At 38.0% G+C, this 22,305-nt stretch overlaps 1 protein-coding gene across 6 annotated transcripts in view; it reads right to left on the bottom strand.

The window, feature by feature from the left end:
- Positions 1-22,305, bottom strand: part of LOC134743079 (rho GTPase-activating protein 100F) — a 56,525-nt gene that overhangs the window by 13,710 nt on the left and 20,510 nt on the right. For 5 of the 6 annotated variants that reach the window (XM_063676381.1, XM_063676382.1, XM_063676384.1 and 2 more), the window contains exons 2-11: positions 9,339-9,458; positions 7,695-7,778; positions 7,120-7,218; positions 5,497-5,773; positions 5,036-5,177; positions 3,948-4,121; positions 2,847-2,987; positions 2,415-2,542; positions 1,861-2,323; positions 152-237 (exon numbers count right to left, since the gene is read on the bottom strand). In XM_063676381.1, the coding sequence (XP_063532451.1) occupies positions 152-237; positions 1,861-2,323; positions 2,415-2,542; positions 2,847-2,987; positions 3,948-4,121; positions 5,036-5,177; positions 5,497-5,773; positions 7,120-7,218; positions 7,695-7,778; positions 9,339-9,458 (1,714 nt within the window). Of the gene's footprint in view, positions 1-151; positions 238-1,860; positions 2,324-2,414; positions 2,543-2,846; positions 2,988-3,947; positions 4,122-5,035; positions 5,178-5,496; positions 5,774-7,119; positions 7,219-7,694; positions 7,779-9,338; positions 9,459-17,546; positions 18,057-22,305 lie in introns of those variants that run through there. The other variant, XM_063676383.1, reaches the window with a different exon arrangement.

Here is a 22,305-nt window from a genome sequence, read left to right as displayed (position 1 = left end):
TATTATTTTTTAAGAAATATTAAGTATTCATTCAGCAAACATCTTTAAATTCAGTGACAGTTTTCTGGATTATTTTTCAAAAATCTTTAGCGCAAAATAATTCAGTTTCAGTCAATCAAAAATGAAATAATTCCTATAGTATTGACATTACCTCTGGAAGAACGTAGATCTAAACGTGAAGACAACGGTTCTGGTTCATCTTGAAGTACGCTTCCTGCGCGCCTCGATAGCCCTAACCTGGTAATAAAAAAAACATAGGCTTTAAATAACTACTAAAAAACAACAAAACAAATAAAGAACAAATAAAAAACTAAATAATAAAGAACTGAACTGAACTGAATAATGAAGAAGAATAATAAGAAGAAGATTGAGGTTAATAAAGAACTTTTATTTATTTTATTTTATTTATTTAAATTCGGATTCTTGATGTTTAACATCATACTTCTAACAATTTTTAAATTAGTTAAAAGTACAATAAAATTTTAATACCTGCCGTTACGCCCAAATATTTATTTTTCAAAACATAAATGGTTATTGTAATAACGCATCATTTGTAAAATATGTTATGACTTTAGTACTGATAAATAATGATGATATACCAAACATTCTTTGGGCCTTTGTTATTCATCCTATTCATTAACGACATAGACAGATGTTTTAAATTTTGTAACTTTTTACTTTATGCCGACGATCTTAAAATCTACCATATTGTCGAAAACGAAGAGGACCGTTTCAAATTTCAAAGTGATCTAGACCGACTCAGTGAGTATTGTCACAGAAATAAACTGTGTTTTAGCTTGCCAAAATGCAAACAGATTACTTTTTCCAAGAAACTCCACACCCTTCCCACTTCCTACACCCTCGACAGATCGACTCTCGAAAAAGTCTCGGTAATAAAAGATCTTGGTGTCAATTTAGACACGAAACTACACTTAGATTGTCATATCAGCCATATCATCGGCAAAGCGTATAAAATGTACGGTTTTATCATGCGTCTCGGTATGGATTTTAAACAACCCTTAACTTACCTCTACTTATATAAGTCGCTGGTTAGGTCACAACTAGAATACGCCGTGTCGATATGGAATCCTTTCTACGATAAGTACAAAGGCTCAATAGAGACTGTTCAAAAGAAATTCTTACGTGCAATGCACTTCCGATGTTGCCGTTCGCGATCAAGTTACCAACAGCTTCTCGATAAGTACAATTTGCTCAACTTACAAAACCGACGCCTCCTTCTGGACGCGATGGTCCTATATAACCTTTGCCATAACAAATTCGACTGTCCCAGCCTGAGCGGGGCTATTAGCTACCGCGTACCGACGCGGGCGCGGCAGCGCGCTGCGCGCAAGCACCAGCTGTTTGCGGACTCGCGCTGCCGCACCCACGCTGGAGAACGTGATCCCCTATACAGGCTGGTTAAATGTTACAACATGTATTTTAATGAAATTGACATTTTCGTGATGTCTGACAATGTGTATAAAAAGAATGTGATTCAGTTGCTTCAAACAAAACATAATTAAAAGTCGCTCCGGTGAGCCATGCTGTTTTTTATTACTGTTTTTACTCGCTCATTAAATTGTACGACTATGTATAAAAGTATGTACTTTTGCTGCCAGAAATATGAATTTGTTATTGTATCCACAAATTTATTTCGTAATCGTAGCTTTGTTAATTTTAGCTTTTTATCAGATATATTGTTACCTAGCGCTATATGTATACTGTAGATCTAATAATCTGTGGACGATGTGGTTGGTCTCACACTATAGTATTCTTTGTACTCTATTTCTGTGCCTAAACCCTGTGTGTTACTGTTTTTTGTCCCAAATAAATTGAAAAAAAAAAAAAAAAAATTCTTACCTCTGACCCGTGTTCCTGACGTCCCTTGGCAGTGAATTGAACTTCGAACTAATATCTCTTCCCAGCGTGCTGCTCCGATATCCACTTAATCCAGAGTAATATGGCGCTCTAGTAGGAGCGGTCGCCTCTGTGTCCGACGAATAATCCAAACTCCTATTCCTTCTGCTCGTTCCAAACTTCGAGCTATATGACGGTAGGCCTAAGCCAGTCGTTCCATAAGTCCCTCCAAGTGTGCCCAAACCGGATCCTGTCAAGCCTCCACTAAGGCCGGAACTTGTTAGCCCAGATCCTACCAGGCTTGATCCAGTTAACCCACTAAGACCAGTGGTGGACAGACCAGAGGGAAGCCCAGGGCCTCCATAACCGGAGCTAGTTAAACCACTGCCGGTCATGCCACTGCCTGGTAATCCTGATGCTCCCATTCCAACTCCATATCTTTGATTATATCTCGATAAACTTGAAGCTGAAAACAACGAACACAATTTAATGCAATTGCTTGGTAACAATCCATAACTCCATGAAACTTAAAACCTGTAAAGCGAATAGAAACTTACCACCAGTAGCGGCAGATGCCTTTAAGCTAGACCTTAGCAACGAATGCCGACCAAAATCAGAGTGAGTTTCGGCTCTAGGTAACTGTTGTTCTGAACCAGATCTTGGAACTCGTGGATTAAATCGCGAACTGAAAACAATTCAAAACGTCAGTATCTTAGTTAAAGGAATCACGAGCAGGTCACAGACAATGACAATAAAATTGTGTTCATGAAATAAAACTATGAAAACGGATTATATCGCGTATATTGAATTTATAATACATCCCGACGTTTCGAACTCTTTACAGCGTTCGTGGTCAACGCTGTAAAGAGTTCGAAACGTCGGGATGTATTATAAATTCAATATACGCGATATAATCCGTTTTCATAGTTTTATTTCATGAGTAACTATCGCGGTAACCGAAGACAATATTAAAATTGTGTTCATTTTACCTTCCACTATCAGATGGATAGTACGAATGCACCTTCTCAGCGAGACTTTCCAAGGTGTTTGGATATGACCGCTCGTACGGTACGAAATGCGTTGCAGCTGACTTAGGTTGTTCCGTGATTACTGGTGGTGGCGGGCGATAGCTGAGGGCAGACAAGAATAGGGTAAGTAATTATTATACAAAAAAAACTAATCTCTGGACGAAACTTAACGTTGGTTAGGGTATTTTTTTATAACTTATAGGTATATCTACATTTCTACAATGCATTATATACTACCCAGAACAGTATTTATCTACGGCTAAATTACCATTGACAATTAACTGCTTTGAAGCAACCAGTACGTACGTAGGTAGGTACATACAGCGACTTGCAATATTGCAATTTTGCTGCTGGGTGTGCGTAAGGTAAGGCATCAACTACCTTAACATTACCTACACTTCTCTACGTCTGATCAGAATGCGACCGTAAAAAGTGGAATTGTAGTAAAAAGCGGACCCAATTGCAGACGGTTGGCCCACCGACGCGGGATGTACCTACCGTAGCTGAGGAATATATAAAGGTATCTTCACGTGCAGTGATCAGCGGTGGCTTTGGAGGATATAACCAAACGGAGTAGCCATTAACAGGCGTTCCCCTCAGTCGAAACTCTATGACCAATGGTCATACACATTGTATGGACTGACGTTTATCTGACATGGCTATTTATACGTTACGTATACATTTAACGTGCCCCTTCCCCGCAAAAATCGGCAGACTGTTTTGTACAGAAATTTACAGACAAGGCGTCTCCATTTGGTTATATCCCCCAAGGCGGTGGCAGCATGGTTCTATTTTTATAGCATGTCACTATGCCTGTCACTTTCGCACTAACATACTTGTTAGAACGTGACAGGCATGGTAACAGGTGATAAAAATGCGACCATGCTACGGCCGCTGAAGGCGATCGTGAGATGTATTGTAGTCTAACTAGTCCAGCGAGTTAGAGTCCGGCGAAAGCGGGCCCAATTAAATTGCGGACAGTTGGCCAACCAACTACACGGCACCATAGAGCGCGATGTACCGTGGCTGAGGAATAGAGGTTTGCAACTGGCTGTAGTTTACCTCCACGTCGAGTGATCAGAAGGCGGTCGTGAATTGTAGTACAAGTCTAGTGCATTGGAGTCCGGCGACAGCGCGCCCAGTTGCAGTCGACTGCGCTCCTCGCGCCCGTCACCCACCGGCCTCACGCCGCCGCCCGGACCCATCGCCGAGCGCAACGTGCCGTGGCTGTACGACCTGGGAATAATTCGGTCTTTTAATATTTTAATTCTTTAGGTATACATTTAGGTAATTGAGTTGTTCTAATCCTAATTGGTAAAGAGACAAGTAGTACTGAAACGATTAAATGGACAACTAATGCAGCAGCCCTCAAATCTTGTTATTGTTACCCTAACACAGGTTATCACAGGGTACCCTAATACATATACGAGTACTAATAATTTTCTGTTGTCTCCAGACTAAGGGCCAGTTGCACCAACCATACTTAACATACTGATCAACATCATTCAACCGGATACTATGAAAATTCCTATACAATAAAAATTTGCGAACGCTTTAACGGTGACAGACGATTTCGTGCAAAACCCTAATAGCGTTATTCATAAACGTTTGTTAAACAAAACGTTGAAAATCGAATATTAGAAAGGGACAACTTTACAAAAGTTTGTAAGAGGTTGCTAAGTTTTATGTGTGTATAAACAAAAGCGTAGAGTTAGACCATGATAAGTCTGCAACGATTTCGATAGTACCTACACATTATATACGTCATAATTTCATAGAAGTTTGACGTTTAAAATGCTTACACTGCTTGTGCTATCAAAATCGTTGCAGACTTATCTTGTCTAACTCTAGCAGCTCATACCGTTTGTTTTCAATTAAAACATACCCATTAATGCTGGAAATGTCAAACAATAACCAAATGTTCGTCTTGAAAGGTGATAAAATTTGTAACTGTTTAATACATAAATGCAGATTCAAAAGTGGCGAAAGTTTGTTTGCTGTAACTGCGCTATAGTCCGCTTTCTGTACTGCGATTAATTCTATTAACTCGGTCCCGGCCCGGTCGTCCCAGCAGTCCCGGCGGCGGCTTGTGCTCCGAACGAGGCAGAGACGGCGAGCCTGGCCCAGATTTGACAGTATTCATCACTTACTGCGAGTAAAGTCCATCGACTCGGTCCCGGTCTCGGTCCCGGTCTCTCTCGTCGTCGTCGCGGCAATCCCGCTTGAGGACGACCACCGGCGGCGGCTTGTGCTCTGAACGAGGCAGGGACGGCGAGCCTGGCCCTGATTTACCTGGGGACAAGATTATCGTAATCAAATTATATTCATAACATAAAGAAAGAAAACCCGTTGCCATATTAAGGTGCGGTGGGTGTATGTACGTAAGAGTATATTAATTAAACTTACTAAATATCGTCCAAAATCATGAAAAATCGTTTGCTCATACTCGTAACAAATAATGTGCAAAAATGTGATAAAATTGAATAAGGCTTACTTATTTACATTTGGTCCACGGACGAGGACATGTTAATTTGGCTTAACTACGAGCTCCGATGCATATACATAGTTTCGTCTAGTAAAATTTCTTAAAATTTATTGGTAATTTCGTTACCTTTTCTCTGCCTCGTACAGAGCAGCAACCGCCTCGGTATCGACATGATGATGACCACGTCATCCAACGACATCCGCCTCACGTCGACGAGGTTGACCGCGAGGATCTCATCCCCGACCTTGAGACAGCCGCTGTTGTACACGGCCGACTCGAGAGCTATCCGCGAGATGAACACGCCGTCCGTCCGCGTGCCTCCGTCGCCTTCTCTTATGTACAGACCCAGGGTCTGGCCTGGCCGCTTCACGATTTCCACAAGTTGGACTATGTGGCGGGCATCCTGGGTTGGAGAATAAAACGATTATTCTTGTACAGTACAACAGTATTCATTGGAGAGGTTTTACTATTTAGGTACTACTACTTATTTTTGTATTGTTTCTTATACACATTAATCAAACTAGACAAACAAAGAAGCTAGTAGTCGAGCTTCATAGGCTTAGAACGCTAAAGGAGCCATAAAGAGAATAGTGAATCGTAGATTACTAATCAATGGCAAATACAACACTGCTCTAACTGGAGCATGAGTCTTGTCAGACATATAAGGTTGGTGCTTAAAGATTAACCAAGTTAAGTCAAGCTACAAATAAATTCGGCAAATCTTATTCACGGAAACGTAAACTATTAATTCAGTCTGAAGCTATTTATCAAATTGATATGTCCAATCGAGTTCAAATCTATCTCTCACATTCAAATAAGCGTACAATCAAGCCGCGGGCTCCACCGCAAACGCGAGTACCTCCCGACAATGCGAGGCTGCTCACATAGCATATTGGCCGAGTACGTCAGATGTAGACCAGTATAACTCTCAACAAGGATTCTGCATAGTATTTATGAATCGCGGGTTCTAGTTGTGCCGGCGTCGGCGGTAGATAATGTTTTGTGAACAACCTGTGCGGTCTAGATTGCGTTCGCAGTGCGAGGCATTCCCGTTATCTAGGGCACCGCCGGGAACAATACGGATCACTAGAGTACCGTTCTTTCACGGGGTTCTGTGCTAGGTTACGAGTCGAGCAATCGGGTCAATGGAGGGTGACGTTTTAAGGTTAATCTCCCGCTGAACTAACGTATACGGAAAAACTCTGTTTAAACAAGCTAGCCGACGTAGATTATCACGTCATGCTCTCTGGCAACCCCACATTGCATTATGGCTTATTTATTATATTAGGATTTAGTACACAATTGGTACTTACTTTGTACTTACCCACTTGGAAAAAACTGTACCTCTTTAGTTTGAAGCACAAGCCAAATGAACCAGCAACTCCTACTGAATTCCAGCATAGGCATCTACTTTTTCAGCAAACGAGAGGTTAGAAAAATTAATTCTCACGATATTATTTAATGGTTTAATGATTCAATGGTGGACTGGTAGATAAATAAATAAATTATTCTAAATACATAAACTTTGTCTAGTTTAATGCCCGGTTGCCAGGAAACTCGCAAATTATGGCAAAGTCTCAGGACTGAATTAAATTGGTTGTATGATACAACTTGTATCGTGGTATCAAAAAACGAAATAACCATCAGTTATAGGCACAGTAGAGAATATATAGTATAGAGATCAATCCAATAAATTGCTTCAGGGTGAATTGGGAGTTAGTATTTAATTAGATTTTAGTATAAGTTTACCTGTAGCGAGAAGAACTTCTTGGCGGCTTCAATATTATTCCGGCCAACTTGTCGTATTTCCAGTATTCGAACGATCATCTCGCCGCGGCGCTCCACCGCCTGAAACAGTTTTTAAAAATGTTATGTCAAAATAAATAAACAGAAGTAAATCGCGAGCAGTCTAACTGCGGGAACGTGTATTAAAAATGTAAATAAAGTAATTAAGAGAACAAACTTTTTAATATCGGGATTTACAAAAGTCGATCATGAAAAAAAAAGTAAGTAATTATTATAGGTCCTTATTAGTAGGTAATCATTTTTCTTGTATCGCCGCAAAAAGGAAAAGCAAAGATCAAAGATCGTTGGCGCCTCAGCTTCATAATTCTGGTTAGGAAACAATGCAAAAAGAGGGTCAAAATTTATGTCTCGAGCTTTGAACCACACTAATTATCACCCAAATATGGTGCGGTCATACATTGTCATTGTCAAGGGTTTCAAATCGGTGCAAACTTAGCATAGTCAAATTAGTGTTTTGTACGTCGTCTAATGAATGCTTAGAGTTTTTTACCTTAACGTAAAAAATCTAAAATACCAACCTCGAGCGCCGCGGCCGTGGTCGCGTCGTGGTCATTCTCGACCATCTCAATTTGCCTGAATATCTCATTGCTAACCCCCGAGACCTGAAACGTGAAAGCAGACTTTGTAATCGCATTATAACCCGAAGTCGTAGAGCTGTAGAGGGTGCTACGCCGTAGCAAAGTATGGCGTAGCCGTAGGGGATAGTCAGCAATATTTATTTTAATAGTTTTAAGCTTTAATCACTTAACTATGTATAAGGTTAACCGTGGTGTACAATGAACTTAGTGAATAGAAGCTACGGTAGAACATTACAAATTGTTCTCGTGGTGAGAATACTCACATATTAATAAAAAAAGACCGTGGAATTGGAATCCTATTGTTTAGGCGAGACCTAATCAGTCTTTATTTAAGTAAAATAAATATCCTCCATTTTTCTTCTATGTTTCTTTGTAAATACGTATTAAGTATATATTCTCAACATAGAAGCTTGTTATGTTCATTATATTTACAAGAATAATGAAGTTAACAGGTACCTATATAGTAGGTACATATTAGATGGAAGCGTGAAGCCTTGTAAGTCGGAAAATGTATCTAACATTTTCAGGAATTGCAACTACACGCTCAGGTGCATCGCTGCGCAATATAAATCTGCACAGTAATTTGCACCATAGAATTATGGCCTTAAAGCACATTACTAAATGGCGCAATGCATTACCTATAGCTTCATTCCAGACGATGTAAACTGTATTTTATGTGCTTCTTTTATACCTTATGCTAGACAGTGGGGCGCCACTTTCATGTAAGCCATAAAATAACTGAACAATAGATTAAGGAGGCGTAATATTTTGAAAATGATATAAATTTGATATAAAAATAAGCCACCTCAACTCAGCACCTTTTTTAGGGTTCCGTACCCAAACGGTAAAAACGGGACCCTATTACTAAGACTTCGCTGTCTGTCTGTCTGTCTGTCTGTCCGTCTGTCACCAGGCTGTATGTCATGAACCGTGATAGCTAGACAGTTGAAATTTTCACAGATAATGTATTTCTTTTTCCGCTATAACAACAAATACTAAAAATAGAATAAAATAAGTATTTAAGGAAGGCTCCCATACACCAAACGTGATTTTTTTACCGTTTTTATAGATAATGGTACGGAACCCTTCGTGCGCGAGTCCGACTCGCACTTGGCCGGTTTTTTAGAAACAAATATTTGTAAACTTGGACTTTTGTATTCACTGCCTCGAGCAAATTTCTAGATTGCAATTTTGAAATAAATATTTGATTTAAAATATCTCTCAAGTAAGTAAGTTTCAAGATTTACTGAAACTACTTCATTTTATCAAAATTTTATGCAATCCGACCACTTAAAATGTATTATTATATAGTAAGTAAGCCAAAATAACTTTAAGTGAAGTAACTACGTACGGTTAAACGAATCATATTCTAACTTAAGTCAAATGTTAGTGTAAATAACCATAATTTAATCACTCTTCAAATTGATGATTGAGAATAAAAATCATAAGATTTGATCATATCGAATTCAATCTAATTGGTGAGCTAGCTAGCTACGAGTAGATTCGCAATCAAGTTAATGTGATTAAGATAACGTTTCCATTTTCAATCCTAATTTGAACCAAACGATTTTTTGTAATTTTTACCTTTCTAAAATCGGGCTGCAGCACGCAGGGCGGCGCATGGTTGGCGCGCGGCGGCTGCGGCGGGCCGGGCGGCGCGCGGCCCGGCGACGCCGTCAGGTCCGGCGCCGCGCGGCCGTTCTCCTGTAGATAAAAGGAACCTTTATTGAGAAACAATAGTAGGATTTTAACTGGCAAAGAGAGGATAGATCTAGAGAGCGGATTCATTGCACTGCAAAGATCGCATCCACGCCAAAAAAGTGGCGTTATTTATAAACGCATTACAAGCCTGAATTAGCTATGAATTGTTTATTTTTATCTGTCATTTTGAATTATGTTTCTAAGAAAGGGATAAAACATAATGTAGCTTGAGTGTACAGCTGAGAAGAGCAATAGGTCGGTAGCTTTCAGCAAGGTGTTCAGGTTTACCTGGTTTGAGCATTGCGACCACTAGTTTAAACTCCTTTGGCAGGATATTGTTTTCCAGGACGTTTGAGAACATAGCTGCAAGCCAGCTAAACACGACAGGTCCCATATGCTTTAAAAACTCATTGAACATCTTGTCAGGGCCAGCAGCTTTATTGTTCTTGAGTTGCTTGATGGCATTAACAGCCAAGCTTTATTCGTGTAGCTTTATAAGTATGAGGCGCATTGAGATAAATTATTATAATTGAATTGATTTTGCTTGCTTCCTCATGCAGGATATTATTCAGAATTCCTGTATTATCGACTAAAATTAGCAATATCATGTCGTGAAAGCTAGTCAAAATAGTTAAAATGAAAAGTTTGCATATTCGTTTAGAAAACGCTGCTTCGGGTGCCAGTTGTTAGGAGAACATAATATTAAAATGACACTATATGAAATCCAGTGACTTCCAAAACGGTACGAGGTTCTCAAAAACAACTGTTTAAGAGGGGACGTAAAGCCAAGAAATTAGACAGAAACAAAAGGTGTGGCGTGCTGCGCGAAATCTGCTACGGAAGATTTAGCGATCGCGCGGATTCAACATTTTATCTCAGTCTGTGGATTATGCTGACGTAAAACTATATATAATTTAAATTAAATGAAAATTAGATATTAGAATTTGTGATTTTTCTCTATCGAGCCAACTTAAACCTAGTAAGGTTTTGCTTGGAGTCTGCCCTTACAAACACAATCTAGGTAGCTCCCGCGTGATTTTTTTCATGTCATTTGTCTTTATAAAAACGTATTACAATTCAATATAAAAACTACAATTTTGTGTTAGCCCACTCTGAACTTAACTTATTGTTCACCTTCAAAACTAACATTATTATTATTTAGTAAAAGCACTTACAATCTGATAATGGGTGCACATCTATAAGTTTTATGTAGTTACTCGTTTAACATTAATCATATAAAGAGTAAACACATATTATTCATGAGGTGCTGCGTTCGTAGTCACGATTTATGTTTCTATGAAGAATTGACAAGAAAAATAGAGGATAAGCAGAATGCTTTTACATGATGACCTATTTGGCAATATGATCACAACCACATGCTACCTATTGAATGTCTTGCCAGTTAACTTGGCACGAGCCTTAGATCGCAAAGATTTATTGATTAGGTTTAGGTATTAGATACTAACTTGTGTTAATACACACTATTTATAAAAAAATATTGGCTGCAATTAAATATTGAAGAACCTTTTAAAAACCAAGCTACCTAAAGTTTAAAGGTAATTGCTACAGACCTACATTTCTCCACAAAAATTGAAACAGAGCCTCTGTTTATTTTAATTAATGATAATGTGAATTGCAATTACATACGAAAAACACTAAGCGACTAAAATGTATGCTTTGTTACAAACCTATAGTATCACCATCGATCTTCATTTCGCGTAAAACACAAAGAAATGTATAAACCAAAAGCGCTGAACTTTCCTACTTAATAATGTCGTTTCAAAGCAAAAAAGCCCTAATTAGTAAGATTAACTTGGCTTACGGAAGTCCGTGCCACCTTTACCAGTTTTTTTCCCTTGTAGGTTATTATGGAATACTTAATATGACTGAATACGATTGTGGATTTAAATGGCCTTACAGTGTTAGAGGCGAGCTATGAAACATATGTCATGATTTTATTGTGGTGTTACTATTGACATGTTTATGTATCTAGGGGGGAGGTCCGGTTCATATTCCTTCATTCCCAATTACACAAAGACATTATACCTATCCTTGAGAACTTTTTGTATGAATATGTTTGGTTTTGTTGTATACTTATTGTGAGTGAGGGGATACGGTACGGTATGCCGCGCCGCCAGTGACGAGGTGGATGTTCCGGGGAACGGTTGTGTTTGCTTGGCAATAAGACATTTGACTTCAACTTACCCGCGTAGGAAATATTGTGATAGAACCTTTTTTAACACATACTTTGATGAAGAGAACATAATGTGCAGATCCATACCTCTTGCACTCGACAAAATAAATATGCAAACTTGAATTTGTATAAAATACTATGTTATAGAAAAAGGGTCAGACTGCAGATGATTTAAAATAAAATAACGATTGCATTTCTACCTTTTTTTGGAGATAACCTAGAGAATAAGAACGGCTAGATAGTGTAGGTGGACAATCTCCCACGAATGGCATTCCAGAGTACGCAATCGTGATATGTTTAAAAATGTAACCGTTATTTTAAATAATGCAACGCACGGCCTAGTTCCGCTTTTACATTCTGGATTTTATGGCCCATAATTCGTTGCTTCGACTCGAGAGTATTTTGTTTCTCCGCGAATGCGTTAGGAATTTGGCGGTCGATCGAGTGCGGGGGTGAGGGGAGGCGCAAGGGGCCCTGACCCAGTTCCGACCCGCCCCGGTCGTACACACGAGGTCACTGTACTGCAGTTGCAAGCCTCCGAGCAACGCAGAGGTGACTGGACCATCCCACAACGTGAATCGTCTCGTGGCTAACCGGTGCTACTATCGCCATTGTTATTTCATATCGTGAAAATTGGGCAACATTGTGCAGGGCATGATAGCAAAGGTCAGAGCCTATACGGTTCCTATTTATACACTTACTTAACGAAACATATTTCAATGTTTATTTGAAACAACTTTAACATACATTGTTTGTAAAGGCAGTTAATTAATAAAATCATAACATTAATTGACACGTCAACTCATGCTATTTGTTGATTCATTCCAACAGAACCGCCCTAACCGTGCACGTAACGAAAAATAGACAAACAACTAAAAAAATCCGAGCAGCGACTTGTACGTTCTATTGGATTTTTTCAACCGTTTCTGTTTACAAAGCAATTACGTGACCCTCCCCATGTAACGAACAACCACATGTGCATTCGGTAACAGCGCATTAACCTGCCCCCACTCATTCTAAATTAAGACTTATTACGATGCAGAACGACACACGTACAAATAAGCGAACCGCTCTGATTAAAAATCCAGCTTTGTTACAGGATGTCACAGCAATTGGAATACAGCGTAGGCACTACTATTCGTCACGCTATATCTCAGTTGCAGATTGCAATCGGAAAATGCAGTTGAAAATGGTAAATTGTCTTCCTGTATCGTATGGTTTTAAATATACATTGGTAACTGAGTCAGAAATTCCATTTCTTTTTAATCTCTACTCAAAAAAGTATTTAGTCATTAATGTTTTTATTATAATAGGCTAGCTAATTAAAAATTAAGTCCACAAACTTAAAGACGATGAACATAACGACGATAGCAACACTTCTGAAAAAAATAAATAATTGAAAGCGCTCAAGCCGATGAAGTTTACGTCAATAGCATCCATTCCTTTAAAAGCACAAACAGCTTAGCCCCTATTCACGCTCGAAGGTAATAATAAATAAATTGTCAGACCTTTTTAGGGTGGACCAAAGGGTAAAAACGGGACCCTATTATTAAGACTCCGCTGTCCGTCTGTCTGTCTGTCACCAGGCTGTATCTCATAAACCGTGATAGCTAGACAGTTAAAATTTTCACAGATAATGTATTTCTGTTGCCGCTATAACAACAAATACTAAAAAGTGCGGAACCCTCGGTGCTTGAGTTCGACTCGCACTTGACCGGTTTTTGTATACTTACCTACCTAATTTATATCAACCAGTTTGATCGCCAGGAATGTCGGTTGCTAGGACCAAGCTTGGAATTCAATTCGACAATAAATTCTATAAATACATTTAATACTAAATGACACACAATATTGCTTTCCCACATCCTCTAGACTAACAATTCGTTCGATTATTTTTATCATACCTAACCAAATGATCCGGTTATTTATATACTCTATACACTCGCCAACCTACGTGAAAATTACATTTCGCCCAAATGGAGTCTATATTCGGAATACAATTACTGTACAAAGGCTCTTCGTCACAAGAATAATGCCATTAAAATTGACGTTGTAATGTTACTTGCCACTCCGGTAAGAAATAGGGTACCTAAGTATCTAAACTCGACAACTAGCAGTCTAGTATACTTTGCAAAACTAATCGAATTTAAACTGTTGTGAGACATACTAACATTAAATCATTTTACGGTTTACAAAAAACAAGTGAGTCTAAACCGTAAAATGATTTAATGTTTGCAAAACTATATTTTTAATGGAACAAATTTATTAATTGTTAATTACCTAGCATAAGCATAGCTTTGAATAAAACCCTAAGGGCTGATACACGGACAACGGACGGATAAGGGACGGTTGCAGTCCGTCTGTACCGGCCCTAATGCGTACCTTCTTTTTTCATACTGTACACTATATATATTGCTCAAGCTACTGTATTGAAATATTCATAAGACAATACTCCAGAGAAATTGCTCATAGGAACCTGGCATCCGCTTGGTAAAGTTTTTACTAAAGCGACTGCCATCTGATTTTCCAACTCAGAGGGGTAACTTGGTTTCCCCATGATGTTTCCCTTAACCAAGAAGCGACTGGTAAATATCAAATGATATGCCGTACCTAAATTCCGAAAACCTCATTGGTACGCGGCGGGATTTGAATCCGGGACCTTCGAATTGAAAATCACGCGCTGATACCGCTATCCAAAGCTTCCTCAGAGACAACTTTGTATTGTATGTTGCTATATTTGTATTGTATGTTGCTTTATATTTTTCTACTTCTTTCCAATTTTTAGTGTATTTTCCCCATTCCTTTTTGTGTAATATATTATATGTTTATCCTATTAATTTTGTATGTATTTATATCCTTTATCTTTCTGGTACCTTGTTGTACATTTTGCTACATTTGTCACCCTCTTTTCACTTTCTCCTCTCATCTACTCAAAGGTTAACTGGAAGAGATCCCTCAAAGGGATAAGTTCGCCTTTGTACATCTTATTATTTGTACCATGTAATTTTTAATATGTATATTTGTACAATAAAGAGTTTACTACTACTACTACTACTACTACTACAATTCAAAAAAAGAGACTGACAAAGCCTGTTGCGGATTATATCATTTGTTAGTAGGTGACGAAGCCTGTAGCTGATTTGTTGTTGTAAGCACTTGACGAAGCCTGCGTTGCTGATCATAAACTATGTATATTTCGGATAATTATAAATGAAACAAAATATTCAAACAAATATTAATAGTAAATAACGTAATAATTAAAAGACTCAAAAAAAAGTCTATCAGAAATATTTCATTTGATTTAGTAGGCCAAGCAATAAGAAAGTAAATAAAAGAAATAGGTAGGAATAGAAATAGAAGGTAGAGGGAAATGCTAGGAACAGAATTTTTGACTTTGCAGCTTTGTTTGGACTAGTTAGAAGAACATATCAAAAGTCCCCGACCGTAACCCTGGTGCTGGGGGGAAAGGGGGGTTTGAAGGTTCAATTTTTCGGTTTTTCGATTATATCTCGGAAACTATGCGTCTGAGCGACATGGCCACTTATACAAAATGATAAGTGATTTAATTCGTTAAAAGTTTTATAAGGTCAAGTTTTTTGATATCTTGTATAGTTTTTGAGATATCCGCTCTAGAAGGTTTATTTAGGGCTCTCATTTTTATCTTGGTTATACATCAGTGAAGCTGCTAGGCCGGGTTTGGTTACATTTTCACATAAATCGGGGGTGCTGAATTCATTCATGGTATTAACATTAACACCTTTCCGAAGTAAAACCATATAAACTTTAAACAAATAACTTTTTTTTTACTCCTCTTCACGCTTAAACCGCTGAACCGATTTAATTGAAATTTGGTAAATAGATGTTCTAAGTCCCGAGACAGGATATAATATAGTTTTCATCTCAAAAATCATACTTTGAAGGTGTGAAATTTGGTGTGAGGGGAATTCAGTTGAATTCCTGAGGTTAATACTGTTTAAATTTAGGTTTGAAATCATGTTTGGTATCATTTTCAACTAAATCAAACATGTAGACCATCCTAAATATTATTTAAATAGGTTAAGCGGTTATTGATTCCCCATACATATTTCCACCCCACTTTTCACCCCCCTAAAAGATGATTTTGGTTATAAAAACTATCCTATGTACTGTCCCGGGACTGAAACCATCTCTATACCAAATTTCAACGAAATCGGTTCAGCGGATTAAGCGTAAAGAGGAGTTAAAAAAAATCATCTTTTTAAATTTTGTTTTTACTTAGGAATGGTGTCAATGTGGATACCATAAATGAATTCAGCACCCCCGATTTATACGAAAACGATACCAAACCCGGCCTAACAGCTTCACTGATGTAGATAATCAAGATAAAAATGAGAGCCCTAAATAAACCTTCAAGAGCGGATATCTCAAAAACTATACAAGATATCGAAAAACTTGACTGAATAAAACTTGTAACAAATTAAATCCCTTTTCATTTTGTATGTGGCCAAGTCGCTCAGACGCATAGTTTCCGAGATATAATCGAAAAAACGAAAAATGGAACCTTCAAACCCCCCTCTCCCCCCCAGCATCAGGGTTACGACCGGGGACTTTTGATATGTTCACCTCCTAACTAGTCTAAGCAAAGCTACAAAGTCAAAAATTGTGTTCCAAGCATTTCCCTCTAACTTTTTTTGGGCATTCATTTCCTGGCCTATAGTCCATAGAACGGTATTCTGTTCCAATTTATTAAGATGTTGATATGTTCGTCGAAGACATGTATGTCAGTCAGCGCGCAAGATGCCTAGAATAACACGATAGTGCATTCTGTGTGCACCAATCAGCGCAAACGATCGTATCATACCAATATCGAAATGTTAACAGATTTTCCATAGATATCCCATAAAAAACACATTTCAGGAGACTTACTCAGTAGGCCACATCGATAACTGGCATTTCGAAATAAAATTGCCGCAGGGTATATGTAATTTATCAAGGACATTATGATTGGCAATGAAGTTTCCTGCTGCAATACAGCCGGCAACAATACGGCACGTCAATATAACTAATCGCAATTGAAATTTTATGCTCTTGTTTACAATCTACTAGTTTGACACGATTGTATAAAAAATGCTTGCTAAACTAAAAGCAATTAGGTAGAATTGCTTATTTAAATGTGTGTACGGTGACAGGTGTAAACATTTCGACGACATCTTAACTAACATATAGGTACTGGAAGAGTGAAATAGACCGCTAAAATATCAAAGGAAATTAAATAACAAATAAATTATGAGTACATCTTCCTGCGGAAGACTTCAATGGACTCTTGAGAAACTTTAAACAAAGAGGTTTTAAAGGAAGCATTCTTGTAAATGATCGTAAAAAAAATCATAATTAACTTTTTTTCGAGCTTGTCAAAGCATGCAAAGAAAAAATAAATTGTGCTCTTAAGTAGCATTCGTTTGGATAATTAAGCTAACTTCGTGATTAGTATGAGATTGCTCGGCGTTCAAGCTGACTTGCTAATTATCATATTCGAAATTTAATTTATTAGAACAGTCAGGTAGTTGTTCACATTCACTGCCAGTGACCCTCTAAGCGGGTTCTCTGTTCGGCGGCGCTTTTCCCTACAAAGCGGAAAAATAACATTATCGGCTACACGCGTAATAGCGCGTAGCTCATGCTGGCGGTGAATGCGGTAATACCGACAATGAAAAGTTTTTAGAAAAACTTGAAGCCTCCGTGACTTCAATATTCAACTCAGTATCGTAACGGATGTCTCGGTCGCCCGCGCGCCGGTGCGCCCCACGCGGTCGGCTGTCAGGAGCGGAGCGCCAAGCTTAGATACTAACTAATAAAAATACAGTGCTAGGACAGCTCGTGTGCAACTATAAAGCAGAGAGCATGTTAAGCAAACTTACACAGTCACAATAAATGTATGGTGAGATCATGTCATAACATTTTTTAAACAAATTACTTCGCAACAAATTCAACTATAAAGTTAACATTTTAGAACGACTTTAATAACAAGTTAGTCCAAGACTGAACAAGTCTCTTTAGGGCGGCATACGCCGGCTGCCGATGCCGGGTCGATGGGCCTGGTCCGTACTCCTAATCGATAGCGCCGTACTACCGCCTCAATGGAATGCGCGCGCCGGTGGCCTTACGTAACGCGCAACACCAACACCTGTTGCTTAGTACTACCACCCACTTATAACCTAGCTAAATCGAAAAGATTCCCGCCAGTTTTACTAGCGCTTATGTAGGGAGAAACTGGATTTGGCCGGTTGTTCGGAGTCAATGCACCACAGCAACCTTCGCTGCACTCAAGGGTGCATAGTAGTGTAGAAAAACGATAATGATCTTCATCAGCGTATTGGGCGGTTATAATGAAGAAATGAGTATTGTTTTATGAAACGTTTTAACTTCTAATATAATCCTCATTGTTTGCATTTCTGCAAGACTTTCTTAACTAAGATATTGTTGGGCTTTATTTAAACAAATATGAGACACATTTGGCTTATTATTTTATTTGTGTGTATTTCTATACAAAACATAGAAACCTATTTATTATTTAACCCGTGGAGCGCCCTAAGGACACACGTAACTAGTATAGGATTCCAAACTACTGTGAAACTGGGGCGCTGCAGTGGTTAAACTAAGTATATCTCTCCAAATATTTCACCAAACTTTGGCCATATCGCATGTTTTTTTTTTTCACGTTATATCAATTTTTTGTCCGTTTAAAGCCTTATTAATAAAAATTTACTAGTAAAAATAACATCCGAATAACGAAATGAATTAAATTAATTAAGAATTAAGGACAAGGATCGACGGCGACGGCAAGTATCTGCGGGCATTTTGCAAATCGCTATTAAGTAAGCAAGGAAACGCCATTACCCAACTCGGCCGCTTTAATATATCAAATTTTATGGTTTCTAATATCTACAAAATTGCCAGCTGCCCAGATTATGATCCAATCCAGGCATAAATGCATAAAAATCAGAGTATTTGAATTTAGAACTTGCTACTAGATTGCTAGGGTTGCTAGGTAATTGCAGGCAGTAACCTTTCGTATTTAGGCTTACAAATTTACATTTTTAGTGTTCCGTACAAAACTTTTTGACAAACGGAACACTTATGGGATCACTTCAGTCTTGCAAATCAGTTAAATGCGTTTTTTGTTTTGGCATACCTTAAAATGGGGTGAGTAAGGACAAAACTGGCATTCAAACCTCGATAACATTTTAGTTTTACATATGCAAACTGAATGGTGTATATAATAAGTGTTCCGAACGTTTGTATTTTAGTTATTATTTTATTTTGGGTAGTTCCATTTTATAACTTTGACAATAAACAGGAAATCCCACCTCACCCCGTAGTCCCTCGTAATTGGGGTGAGATGGGACTTCATACAACGGTGATTTTGGAAGATTGTTAGATTTTTTTTTTATTATGAGTATTACTATAGCTCCATTTTAAATTGGAATACATTATTTTCTCACATCTCACCCCCCTTTCATCACTTCTCTCCCTATTCATAACCCAACTATTCCCGCGAACCCTACTAACCCCATTTTAAGGTAACTGTTGCATTAATTAATTAAATATTTAGTTTACACTCGAAATTAAGCAACAAATTCTTAAATCTAAGTAGGTATATTTGTATTAGTTGGTATGTACCTAAATAATAAATGTCTTTAAGAACTCCATTAAAAAAAACGGAAAATACTGCAAAAAGTTATTCGTAAGTTATTATTAAAAAGATACCGACCGCTGACTTTCATTACTATTAGAAACTATTTAAGCGTTCATTTGTAAAAACCGGCCAACTGCGAGTCGGACTCGCCTTCCGAGGGTTCCGTACTTTTTAGTATTTGCTGTTATAGCGACAACAGAAATACATCATCTGTGAAAATTTTAACTGTCTAGCTATCACGGTTCATGAGATACAGCCTGGTGACAGACAGACAGCCCGACAGACGGACAGCGGAGTCTTAGTAATAGGGTCCCGTTTTAACCCTTTGGGTACGGAACCCTAAAAATCGGTCGATATTCTATAAGTATTTAATGAAATCTCCCAATAATCCGTTGTCCGATTAATTAAACTCGACAAAACCCTTTTTAGACCCTAACCGACATAGTTCGCATTGATTTAATTTTACTAACTTAATTCCTCCATAAATCGTAATTACATCAGGCTAACTAAGTAGAATCAATATAAATATAGACAGATACCTACTCGTTAATTTTACTGTCGGCTTGAAATTTAATGAGTAACATTAAGTCTTAACTACAGTGATTATCACGGACGACCTCCAAGTAACATGACCTAAAACCTTTGGTTAAATAGGCGGTAAAGACGACATTTGAATCAATGAGCAACGAACCTTTGACTGACATGATGATATATTTTTAAACGCCTACGGCTGTTACTGAGGAAGCTCTTTCAGCGTTTATTACTCACACTTTCGTCATGGGTTCATGGGGCTACGACTGATTTTCTTCCACTTGTGATAACCTGGTATGTGCTACGGCGTAGTGCAACCTCGCGCTAGACGAGTTACGGGCGTATTCTGATTTTAATAACAGGTTAGGAATTTGATCTGGATTAGATATGGATCTTCTCTGTCAGTGTTAAAAGTGACATTTCCTCGACCAAAAACGTCTCTTTTGACAGATCAGATCCATATTTAATTCAGATCTAATTCGTAATCTTTTATTAAACGCAGAATTCGCCTGTTATTCTCAAAATTAAATGGGTTCAAATTTAAAATCTTAAATGGGTCTCATTTAATATTGTCTTCGGTTACCGCGATAGTTACTCATGAAGTAATATATTATTGTTATTTCATGGGTCTCATTTACCAATACGAGTTAGCGGGCATCACTACATAGTATAAAACAATGTCGCTTCCTGCTGCCTGTCTGCCCCTATGTATGCTTAAATCTTTAAAACTACGCAACGGATTTTGATGCGGTTTTTTAGGGTTCCGTACCTCAAAAGAAAAAAACGGAACCCTTATAGGATCACTCGTGCGTCTGTCTGTCTGTCTGCCTGTCTATCCGTCTGTCACAGCCTATTTTCTCCCGAACTACGAGACCAATTAAGTTGAAATTTGGTACACATATGTAATTTTGTGACCCAAAGACGGACATGTAACGTAAACAAATGAATTTTAAACATGGGGGCCACTTTAAAATGAGAAAATTAAAAAATCAAGTTTTTCAAACTATATCGTGTTACATATCAAATAAAAGAGCTCATTATGAGAATATCAAATATATATTTTTGATAATTTTAGTATAAACAGTTCAGAAATTCAAGAAAATAGGCAAAAAATGACCATTCCCCCCCCACCCTTTATCTCCGAAACTAATGGGTCTTTAATTTTGAAATAAAATACGCAAAATAGTTCTTTACCTATAAGATCACAGGAAAACCTATTAGAAATGTGCAGTCAAGCGTGAGTCGGACTCAATTACTTAGTTTTTGATCCGACCCCTACGGGTTTTTTAGATACATATTTCACTCACGTTTCACATAAAAAATACATGGTTTAAATTTGTAACGTACGAAACCCTTGGAACGCGAGTCCGACTCCCACTCGGCCAGTTTTTTTTTAAATAGATAGTGATTCAAGAGGAAGGTTTATATGTATAATACATCAGCATTGCATCCGTGCGAAGCCGGGGCGGGTCGCTAGTTAAAACATATTATAAACACCAACGTGAATTTAAACAAAAAGTATAAAATACATTGGAAGGTACCTATGCATGGAGTAGATAAGAAACTGCATGTCAATATTATTTTACTATCATCTCCGAAGGCTGAAACAAAACCGTAATACCCAAAGTATTAAATTTAAAATGCAATCCCCGTCCAAGAAAGAAGGCACTGCTAAGAATAGGATTATTTATTGTAATACAGCGGAGTACAGTCAGTCTCGTAATGGCGCAATATTGACGCCAAGGCTAACGTCTAGACGGCGACAGCCAACCGGCAACCGTTATTAACTTGTCATTCACGGGATGACGTCGGCTTATTGATATTTGTGGTGCACTGGTATTTGCTGTATGTGTGTGTGGTTGTGACGTCATTATTTAAGCTACTCCATACCACTTACGCGACATATAAGAAAGATGCTCCTATAGATTTTGTGCAGTATTTTATGATCATATTGGTTTCGTAATCTGGCAGTCGAGTCATAAAGTAAGTGTAACACTGCAGTTTATTGTAGTTAACTTTGATTCACACATTAAGCTGTCGTACCAAAATGTTTTCATATTTCTTTAATTATAACGGATACCTACGAATAAAAGATTGAAAGACCACTCAAAATAGAATTAAAATTTGCGAAACAAATAAAAGGCCCATTTATATTAAATTGTAACCACTATGTTCTGACAAACCTGCCCTATAAAATTAGGTAATCAATATTGGGAATCGGTTATTGGAAAACTCTCGAAGCTTAATTACTTCGAACTTTGTTTTAGGACTTGAAGTAAGACAGACACGCTCAAAGACTAACTAAGCGTTTGTTTGTTTTGTCTAATTATACCCAACTCAAACCCGATCAAATAATGACTTACGATACTCGAGTACGAGCGAAAGTAATTTTTCATCGAAAGGTTGCTCGTGACAGGCGGTAGGACATACAGAGTGTATTGTTAATATAA

The sequence above is a fragment of the Cydia strobilella genome, chromosome 7, assembly GCF_947568885.1.
Source record: "Cydia strobilella chromosome 7, ilCydStro3.1, whole genome shotgun sequence".
Lineage (NCBI taxonomy): Eukaryota > Metazoa > Arthropoda > Insecta > Lepidoptera > Tortricidae > Cydia > Cydia strobilella.
This window is presented reverse-complemented; position numbering and strand designations above follow the sequence as displayed.